The following is a 10,677-nucleotide window of genomic DNA, read 5'->3' on the forward strand; positions in this document are numbered from 1 at the left end:
GATATCTCTGACATCCTCCAGGGCCCGTCGGCCATTTTGGAGGAGGCTGCTGTGATAAAGCACCCAGAGATGTCCACCTCGACAATATACAGATCTCTGCTTCTCGACTCATCTCTCGCCTCCTCTAAGATGGTCACTGAGAGCATTATCTTCAACAACCCATGCCCATCAGAGGAGAATGTGAGTATTCAGAAGGAGCGCCCTGCTGATAAAGTTGACATCCTCCTTGGTCAGCCAGTGGAGGAGTATATTGTCAAAGCTGAGCAATGCATCACTCAGGTCATTCAGGATGCAGCTGTGACATATACTGCTGCGCTGGATAAAACCGACACTTGTGGGAAACTGTCGGAAATCCTATCTGTCCATGTTTCCTCAGAGAATATTGAGGAGGCATCCTCTGATCTCTTTGGTGGAATTATTTCCGACCTGCATGAGGTATATGAGGTCAATAAGGCCTCCAAGCGTACGAAACCAGGTCGCAAAATATTCTGGGTGGAAGTGAGTTCAGGTTCCCAGAAGATTTACACCAAAACCCTGGACAAACTAAGGAAGCTGTTCACCTCCAACCATCTCACTGAGGGAAAATATATTCCTGTGCAAATCGAGCTCTCTGCAACTGGACTACTTGTAACTGAGGCCACTGTGGAGGTATCTCCTGTAACTGAGGCCACTGTGGAGGAATCTCCTGTACAGAAGACAGACAGTAAGACCCCTTCTAAGTCCTCAGCCCACCAGCTCACCCTCGACACCTGCACTAAAGGGGTAATCAAACAGGTGATCTCGGTGCTGAGGGTGGACACTTCAAAGGAAGACTGCTCCGCTTCCGTTGGGGAGAGCAAGACAAATTCATCCTTCGACTTCAACCAGAAGTTGGACTCGATAATTTCGAAATTGGAGGACCTCACCATTTTGAGTGATGTGACGTCAGCCGAGATTCCCACACTCATGCGATCTCTTAGTGCAGCCAGCAGAACCTCTAACATTTCCATCCAGAGCTTTTACAGTACTGAGTTCCGAGCTAAGGCCAAACACATTGTGAGTGAGACCATTCTCAGAGCTGCTAGCAAAGCCAACCATTCTTTGCTACAGGGCATGCCTAGCACCACCTTCTCACACCATGTGGTTTCTACAGCCGAAGATATAGTAAATATTATCATGCAAGACCTTGAAAGTGTATCCCAGTACACTGTGGACGACGCAGACTCCTTCCCACTAGGAGAGAAAAAGCTGGAGTCCCAGCTCAAACCCAGAGTTGTCTTTGACAACTTATTGGATGCTGCTCAAACCATGTACCACAGAGTAAAGGATAGACTGAACATCTTTTTCTCTTTTCCACCAGTGTCAGTCACCACAGCCAAAGATGTGCTGGACTCCACCCCTGTGGAGACACTCAGACGCATTAAGTCCCCTGACACTGCTCTTGTTGAGGACAGGAGCCGCCATCCGTCTGTGAGAAGTGAGAAGCCTTTGTCAAAAGTCTGTTTGGCTAAAAGGTCTAAAGCCCTTGTGTCTTCAAGTGGCTCTTCAACAGACCACCATGTAATTGACACATGCAGTGAGGATGTCACTCTGCCCACCAGGAGTATGTCAGTTGTGAGCAACAACAGTTTGAAGAGAGCCTCTCCTCTCCACGGCAGTGGATTGAGTGAAAGTTGCAAACCTCTTGTGGCTCTAAAAGACGTAACAGTGGCAGTCAGTCAAGAAGGCTTTAGCAAAACTGCAAAGAAGATGCTCAGCTTGATCCTAAATGAGATCAAGTGTAGAGTGGCCAACTCTGAGAGTTCATCTGTTGGGCAGGAGTGTCTGATAGCCACTAACATGTTAGACTCTTTACTGGAGAGCCTTGACCAGTTGCCTGACATGAGCGCTGCCGATGAGATCACAAGGACAGAATCCCATACCTCTATCGCAATGGACGAGACAGGTTCACGGTCAACGCTTGTGAGCCAACAAGAAATAAACATATCTGACACCAATATCATAGTGAAAACTATAATGGACACATTGAAGACGGACGACCCAGAGATGACTTCAGCAGAAGAAAATCTGGATAGGCTCCTGTCAGTTGAAGCCCTTCAAGGTGCGTCTGACAACCTGATCGCAAAGGTCCACGGTCTCATTCTGGAGATAACCATAAGCCGCCAGCTTCAATCCATGGCTGGCCACAGAAGCCTCTCTCAACCAGCGCTGCCTAAGCCAGCCCTGAGGAAGCTGTCAAAGGACGATGCCTCAGAGCTCATTTACAACTTTGCCCAGACTTCTGTTAGGAGACTCCTGGGGCAGTGTATGGGAAGGCCTATGCCACCCTCGGCTGAAATGGTTTTGGATCAGGTCATCAAGTTGATGACAGACGTGGTGATGGACAGCCTGACTTATGGGTCCAAGTCTGCAATGGAGGATGGTAAGTGAAAGTATCTATTTTCATCTGCATAGGACTTAATTAAAATTCACTGGTTGTGTCCAGAATGGCACCTTATTCCATATTTAGTGCACTACTTTTGACCAGACCCTATGGGGCCTGGTCAAAAGTAGTGCACTATAAAGTGAAGAGAATGCCATTTGGGATGCAGTGACTAACTTCCATGGCTGCGTCCTCTTCTCCCAGTTATTGTACACAGGTCGGTCACACTAGCGTGCTCTTCTCACTCAGACACCAGCAATGCCGCAAGTGACATCATTCATGGTGTTGTAGCTGACCTTAATGCTACTGAGGAATTCCCTGCCAGGAGCCTTAGCCCGGCTGATGTAAAGGCTGACGGCATGGCCCGCCTTCCCTCTGCCAGAGGGGAAGAGACTAAGAAGAACAGGAAGTGGCATTTCCTACCGAAAATGCATACGTTTCCAAAGATCATGATTAAGGTAGAGTGCTCTGTGTTTTGAGATTACCTCTGTAAGGCAGGGCTGAAATTTACCCTACAGATTCACTACACACCTATTGTCTCTCAGCATTAGAACAATACTGTTGTCATTGTCTTGAGGAGGTTGAGTGAGGACGCTGTAATACAATCCTAATACACATGGGAGAGAGTCAATGGCTATGTCCCAAATGGCACCCTATTCCCTATATAGTGCACTACTTTTTACCAGAGCTCTATGGGCCCTTGTCAAAAGTAGTGCCTTACATAGCGAATAGGGTGCCTTTTGGGATGCACACTCTGTATTTTACACAGGCTCAGTTGTCCTGATGTGTTTTGTCAACAGCTGTTCAAGACAAAAGGGGAACCGAAGAGCCACCCCAAACGTCTCAGAGAGACTCATATTTCACAGGGTAAGTGATAAGCATCGATGTTATATTGATATATCACCCTATGACAAGCTTGTTAAAACAGTGACAACAGATACAGGCAGACGGACGGACAGACATGCAGACAGACAGACAGGCAGATGGACAGACAGGCAGGCAGATGGACAGGCAGACAGACAGACGGACAGGCAGACAGACAGACATGCAGACGGACAGGCAGGCAGACAGACAGGCAGACGGACAGACACAAACACACACATTCATTTTCTGATTATGAAATGTTCTTATGACAGATGCTGAGTGTGAGGTTCCAGAGGTTCCATCCACTCCCCCTCCCAAGGAGGACCTGACAACCACACCGGCCCCTGCTCCCCAGGAGTCCCAGTCCCGTAAACGCCCTCTCATAGTCAGGGTGTTACACGCTCTCTCCAGAGCCATCTCCAAACCATTCAGAGGAGCTTCTGGGAAGAAGAATTAGCTAAATGCCTGATTTCATTAATATTATATTTTAATCAGAGCCTTTATTTAATAAAACATTACTGCATTGATTTCTGTCTATAATAGTCTTAATGTTTGTGCACGATAACGGTAAAGTACTTCAAACCACATAGTCAAAAGTATTCATAGTGAAGTACCGTTTATTATTATTGATTGTGGAAATACACATAATACAGAAAAGTTGTTGTCACATATAAAAAAGGGTGCCATATATATATATATATATATAAAGACAGACATAAAGGAGAAAACTCTGTAGACCAGTCACATTCTCAAGCCATAACTAAATCCATGAATGGATCTCCTATAAGATGACAGGAGAACATTTGTAACACTTTCTATGAAGCCTATATCTATAATGCATACACTCAAGTCATTTACATTTTACATTTTAGTCATTTAGCAGAAGCTCTTATCCAGAGCGACTTACAGTTAGTGAGTGCATACATTTTTTGTTCATACTGTCATACACTCATAATGACTTAATTGAGTTAAGTGTTAAGTTAAGTGCAGTTATAAACACATAATGAGGGCTTGTTATGTATTTCTTGCAATACAAAAAGGAAAAGGCTAGTAGTTTATTAAATATTCATGACTGCTCTTGCACGGCTCATGTCCACACTGCAGTACAGCAGGGGGCAGTAATGCACCATAACGTTGGATGCCGACTGCCTATAAACCCCACTGAAGAAGAAAAAGAAGACGAAGAAGAAGCACGGCTCATGTGATTGGCCGTGAACCCGGAAGTGGTATTAAAACGTGTTATACTTTAAGACAGGAGCAGTAGTGCCAGAAGAAATCCTGTCACTCAAATTTTAACTTTGTGGAGTAAGTGGCTATCAAAATACCTATCGCTTGTAGCTACTCATGTAATGCATGCTGGAAAGCAGACAAAAACGAATGATTTGCAAGAGATCTAAACACGATTTATAAGCTACTGAACAACAAGTCCAAGAATTCCTTGCTAACCTCGTTTGCACTTTGAACAGATTTCTCGACAATAATAATGGAAGATGTGACTGGGGCTCAGCTCATTGCAGAGGCACTAAAAGCTCAGGTAAAGTGTGTGCAATTTATATAAAACAGTGTTATACTGTGTAACCGTGTTGCTAAGAATATATTAGTCGCTGATCATGTCCTTTGCAGTGAGAATGTAGCACTACGAGTTGTGAAAGTGTGCCAAAGGTCATTGCACTGGTATAGCTAACTATGAATATTGTTGTAGCAAAACATTTAGATGTTTATGTGGAATAGCATATGTTAACTCCCTTGTTGATGCATGCCAAAGTGTGTGTCAATGCAAAGAAAATCTAAACTACATTGTAACAATTCATATACAATTCAGTATGAAAATGTATGCACTCACTGGATAAGAGCGTCTGCTAAATGACTAAATTTGTTTTCTTTTTAATGTAAATATAGTGTATCTACACGTATCTCTCTACAGAATGTAGAATATATGTTTGGAATAGTTGGTGTTCCAGTCATTGAAGTAGCTATGGCAGCTCAAGCCTCAGGAATCAAGTATGTGTGAATGCGCAATGAACAAGCCGTAAGCCATCTTTTTATTTTTTATGAATTCAGAATCTTCTCATGACATTTTTGATGTGATTTGGTTGTGGAAACACCAGTAATACTGATATGTTGTTGTAATGCGTCATCCAACAGGCTTGCTATGCTGCGTCTGCTGTTGGTTACCTCACTGGACGGTAGGAGGATTCTCATTAGGAGAGAGCTTTAGAGATACTGTCTCTCCTCTCTGAAATCCCAGACCTATGTTAAAACATTGTTAATGTGGGAAGCGACCCGTCTGCCCAGGGAGACTACTCTCTCCACACTATACTAAACCAGCTCTCCCTAAATCATGTGATATTAACTACCCTTACATAGACTACAGGAGCGTGTAGTGTGTGAGGGTCCGTTTCATAGCTTTTTTGCATTGCTAATTATGTCTGCCTGGCTGTCTGACCCTTTGTGTGTGTGTCTGCCTGTCTTCCTGTCTGTCCCTCTGTCTGTCTGTTCCTCTCCAGTCCAGGTGCGTGTCTGGTTGTGTCTGGACCGGGACTCATCCATGCACTTGGTGGAATGGCCAACGCTAACATGAACTGCTGGTATGCTAGAACTCCACAAACAGAAGACCCTACTACTCATGTTCAGTGGTCCTTTCAAAAGAAGGGATGCTATCCGCACACTGCAAAAAATGATCAGAGGACTCCGATTTCTTGTTGTCTCAGCTTGTCAGTTGATGTCATTGTGTGATACCTCTCTCTCTGTAGGCCTGTGATTGTTATTGGAGGCTCCTCCGATCAAAACCAAGAGACCACTGGGGCATTTCAAGAGTTTCCACAGGTACCGATTCAACCATGACATTTCTGACTATTGAACATTAGGGGTTGGTTTCACGGGACACAGATTAAGCCTAGTCATGGACTAAAAAGCAAACTCAATAGAGAATCTCTGTCCGGGAAACTGGCCCTAGCAGTTTTATTGCTGAAAGAGGAAATAATTTGTTATTTGTGGTCCTCTTTCTCTGTCAGGTGGAGGCATGCAGACTGTACAGTAAGTTCTCTGCTAGGCCTAGCTCGGGAATAAAACTATCAAAACGTTCATAATTATGGGAAATAACTCATTTCATGCAAATAAAATAATTGAATAGATATCAAATATAATTCCTGAAAAAGGAAAATAAGAATTCCTCTTCCTACCTGACTGTATCAGCTGAATATTCCTCTTCCTACCTGACTGTATCAGCTGAATATTCCTCTTCCTACCTGACTGTATCAGCTGAATATTCCTCTTCCTACCTGACTGTATCAGCTGAATATTCCTCTTCCTAACTGACTGTATCAGCTGAATATTCCTCTTCCTACCTGACTGTATCAGCTGAATATTCCTCTTCCTACCTGACTGTATCAGCTGAATATTCCTCTTCCTACCTGACTGTATCAGCTGAATATTCCTCTTCCTACCTGACTGTATCAGCTGAATATTCCTCTTCCTACCTGACTGTATCAGCTGAATATTCCACTTCCTACCTGACTGTATCAGCTGAATATTCCTCTTCCTACCTGACTGTATCAGCTGAATATTCCTCTTCCTACCTGACTGTATCAGCTGAATATTCCTTTTCCTACCTGACTGTATCAGCTGAATATTCCTCTTCCTACCTGACTGTATCAGCTGAATATTCCTCTTCCTACCTGACTGTATCAGCTGAATATTCCTCTTCCTACCTGACTGTATCAGCTGAATTCCAAGACATGCCTTTTTGTTTGAAATTCTCGACTCAAGGGATGGAAAGGATTCCAATGGTATTGTAGAGGGGGAAGTGAGTTTATAAGAGAACGTTTTTGTCCCAAATGGCACCCTATTCCCCGTTATAGTGCACTACTTTTGACCAGAGCTATATGAAAGTAGTGCACTGCTATATTATTAGACGCTACTCCATTCAGTTGAAGGCATATTAATGTTGGCCTCATATTGAATGTCATTTACATTTTGTACAGGTCTTCTTCCTCTTACCTGGGCAGAGAGGTGTCTATTTTGTCCAGGCTGGGCACCTCAGATAATAACTGTCTGTGGGAGACACTTTCTGTTCCATCAGAAATGGAAGAATGACAGCAGGATGATTTCAGAGGTAATGGTTGTTTAGTTATTACTGACTCATGACATGGGTGTATAGGAGATAAGATTCTAACCCTAACCCTATGACACAAGACACCACCAGCCTTTTAACATGCGCAATGTAAAATGTCAGGAAACATTAGGAGGGTGTGACTGCAGAATGTTACCAGTAGATGGCGACCTCAGCAATTGTATTTTCCGAGGGCCAAAGTTTTGCATTTGTTTATAATAATATAATAACATGCCATTTAGCAGACGCTTTTATCCAAAGCGACTTACAGTCATGCGTGCACACATTTTCTTTGTGTATGGGTGGTCCCGGGGATCGAACCCACTACCTTGGCGTTACAAGCGCCGTGCTCTACCAGCTGAGCTACATTAGGCTTGTTCATGCTCGATTGCAGGCCTGCTATTACAATAGGAACATCATATGGTGACTTAGCAGCTGTTGTTTATTGTGTGTAAACCTTTCCAGGCACCACAGTTGTTTGGACCTGCAACACATTCAACTGGGGCTTTACCTTCTATAATCTGAGCGGATCGGAGTTCGTAGTGGTGTTGTCTCTTAGGCGTTGACCTCTGCCCTCCAGCACCTATGAGGGGTATGACCTGCCGTCAGTTGCTGCTGCCAGCTTCAGCCTCCCTCAATGGAAGAAAGCCAATCTCAACAGGAGGCTACAAGAAACGGTACCAGAGTATAATTATTATTGCACCATTCCAGTGTTATAGCTACAGTTTGCCTTCGTACCAAATGGCACCCTATTCCCTATATAGTGCACTACTTTAGACCAGAGAATGACACCCTATTTCCTATATAGTGCACTAATTTAGACCAGAGAATCGCACCCTATTTCCTATATAGTGCACTACTTTTCACCAGAGAATGGCACCCTATTCCCTATATAGTGCACTACTTTAGACCAGAGAATGGCACCCTATTCCCTATATAGTGCACTACTTTTGACCAGAGAATGGCACCCTATTCCCTATATAGTGCACTACTTTTGACCAAGGGCCAAATGGCACTCCATAGGGCATTGGTCAAACGTAGTGCACTATATAGGGAATAGGGTGCCATTTGGGATGCATGTCTACAGCATATACTGTAGAGTACACTAGTGACGTATGGAGCAAGACTTTTCACTAGTCTTTTTGCTCGTTCTGTTCTCAGACCAAGAGTCAATAACCTGCAGTCTATTCCCAATAGGAGCTCATCACAATGTACTTTAGGGTGCATTAGACAATACAGGCTAATCTGTAGCATTAAATCAAGTGACGATCTAACCTTGTGTAACCTTGTTTCAATACCGCTCTCTTTAAAACACTAACATGTTTGCATAGGACCTCTATGAAAAGACTGTTAGTCTGTGTGAAGGAAGACCATAGTAGGACCTGTATCCTTCCATGAACCTAGTGCCCTTATAATGCGTCCCAAATGGCACCCTATTCCCTATATAGGACATTACTTTTTACCGGAGCTCTACTGACCCTGGTCAAATGTAGTGCACTAAATAGGGAACAGGGTGCCATTCTCTGGTCTAAAGTAGTGCACTAAATAGGGAACAGGGTGCCATTCTCTGGTCTAATGTAGTGCACTAAATAGGGAACAGGGTGTCATTCTCTGGTCTAAAGTAGTGCACTATATAGGGAATATGGTGCCATTCTCTGGTCTAAAGTAGTGCACTAAATAGGGAACAGGGTGCCATTCTCTGGTCTAAAGTAGTGCACTAAATTGGGAACAGGGTGCCATTCTCTGGTCTAATGTAGTGCACTAAATAGGGAACAGGGTGTCATTCTCTGGTCTAAAGTAGTGCACTATATAGGGAATATGGTGCCATTCTCTGGTCTAAAGTAGTGCACTAAATAGGGAACAGGGTGCCATTCTCTGGTCTAAAGTAGTGCACTAAATAGGGAACAGGGTGCCATTCTCTGGTCTAAAGTAGTGCACTAAATAGGGAACAGGGTGCCATTTGGGACTCATCCTGTGTATTTGATGAGAGCTTAGCCTGTCAGTCTGGACACCTGCTGCTCAGAAGACAGATCTTTGGTGTGTGTTTGGTGTGTGTGTGTGTGTGTTTGGTGTGTGTCTTTGGTGTGTTTGGTGTGTGTGTTTGGTGTGTGTGTGTGTGTGTGTGTGTGTGTGTGTGTGTGTGTGTGTGTGTGTGTGTGTTTGGTGTGTGTGTGTTTGGTATGTGTGTGTGTGTGTTTGGTGTGTGTGTGTTTGGTATGTGTGTGTGTGTGTGTTTGGTGTGTGTGTGTGTGTTTGGTGTGTGTGTGTGTGTTTGGTGTGTGTGTGTGTGTTTGGTGTGTGTGTGTGTGTTTGGTGTGTGTGTGTGTGTTTGGTGTGTGTGTGTGTGTTTGGTGTGTGTGTGTGTGTGTGTGTTGGGTGTGTGTGTGTGTGTGTGTGTGTTTGGTGTGTGTGTGTGTGTTTGGTGTGTGTGTGTGTGTTTGGTGTGTGTGTGTGTGTTTTTGGTGTGTGTGTGTGTGTGTTTGGTGTGGTGTGTTTGTGTGTTTGGTGTGTGTGTGTATTTGGTGTGTGTGTGTGTGTGTGTGTTTTGGTGTGTGTTTGGTGTGTGTGTGTGTGTTTGGTTTTGGTGTGTGTTTGGTGTGTGTGTGTGTGTGTGTGTTTGTGTGTGTTTGGTGTGTGTGGTGTGTGTGTGTGTGTGGTGTGTGTTTGGTGTGCTAATTACCAAGACAACCATCACCTTCTGTCTGTCAATAACAGCTAATTACCAAGACAACCATCACCTTCTGTCTGTCAATAATAGCTAATTACCAAGACAACCATCACCTTCTGTCTGTCAATAACAGCTAACTACCAAGACAACCATCACCTTCTGTCTGTCAATAACAGCTAATTACTAAGACAACCATCACCTTCTGTCTCTCAATAACAGCTAATTACTAAGACAACCATCACCTTCTGTCTCTCAATAACAGCTAATTACCAAGACAACCATCAGCTCTGTCTGTCAATAACAGCTAATTACCAAGACAACCATCAGCTCTGTCTCTCAATAACGGCTAATTACCAAGACAACCATCAGCTCTGTCTGTCAATAACAGTTCATTACTAAGACAGCCAACACCTTAATTTGCAGCTGCTAGCAAGATACCACATTAGATATTTCAAGAAGTTTAGTAGCATGGGTACATGACGGTCTCAAAAACGAAGAAAAGTTTCAGATTGTATTAAAAGTGTTTCAGGAGACAGCTGAACGATAGGCTGAGGCACAGACACCTGCATATATAGCCGGTGAGGCAACAGTCTTTATTACAGCTTTGAGCTCAGATCCTGTTATATAGAGTGG

General features: G+C 43.8%; 2 protein-coding genes across 3 annotated transcripts; both read left to right on the top strand.

The window, feature by feature from the left end:
• Positions 1 to 1,728: 1,728 nt before the first annotated feature.
• Positions 1,729 to 3,276, top strand: LOC311113985 (uncharacterized protein; the record flags this gene model as incomplete). The annotated part of the gene is made up of 3 exons (XM_084189254.1): positions 1,729 to 2,401; positions 2,651 to 2,859; positions 3,202 to 3,276. The coding sequence occupies 3 exons, from the start codon at positions 1,729 to 1,731 to the stop codon at positions 3,274 to 3,276; spliced, it is 957 nt and encodes a 318-aa protein (XP_084045380.1).
• Positions 3,277 to 4,509: 1,233 nt separating this feature from the next.
• On the top strand, positions 4,510 to 6,570 carry LOC311113979 (2-hydroxyacyl-CoA lyase 1-like). Of its 2 annotated transcripts, none has more exons than XM_084189242.1 (7): positions 4,510 to 4,570; positions 4,732 to 4,799; positions 5,165 to 5,266; positions 5,411 to 5,451; positions 5,778 to 5,853; positions 6,019 to 6,091; positions 6,280 to 6,570. In XM_084189242.1, exons 3-7 carry the CDS (start codon positions 5,202 to 5,204, stop codon positions 6,352 to 6,354), a joined length of 330 nt encoding a protein of 109 aa, XP_084045368.1. In that variant the 5' UTR covers positions 4,510 to 4,570; positions 4,732 to 4,799; positions 5,165 to 5,201; the 3' UTR covers positions 6,355 to 6,570. The 2 variants fall into 2 exon arrangements, with proteins under 2 accessions (XP_084045368.1, XP_084045367.1); XM_084189241.1 differs by having other exon boundaries at positions 4,516 to 4,570; positions 5,190 to 5,266.
• Positions 6,571 to 10,677: the final 4,107 nt, after the last annotated feature.

The sequence above is a fragment of the Coregonus lavaretus genome, assembly GCF_964263955.1.
Source record: "Coregonus lavaretus genome assembly, contig: HAP1_SCAFFOLD_980, whole genome shotgun sequence".
In the NCBI taxonomy this organism is placed as follows: domain Eukaryota; kingdom Metazoa; phylum Chordata; class Actinopteri; order Salmoniformes; family Salmonidae; genus Coregonus; species Coregonus lavaretus.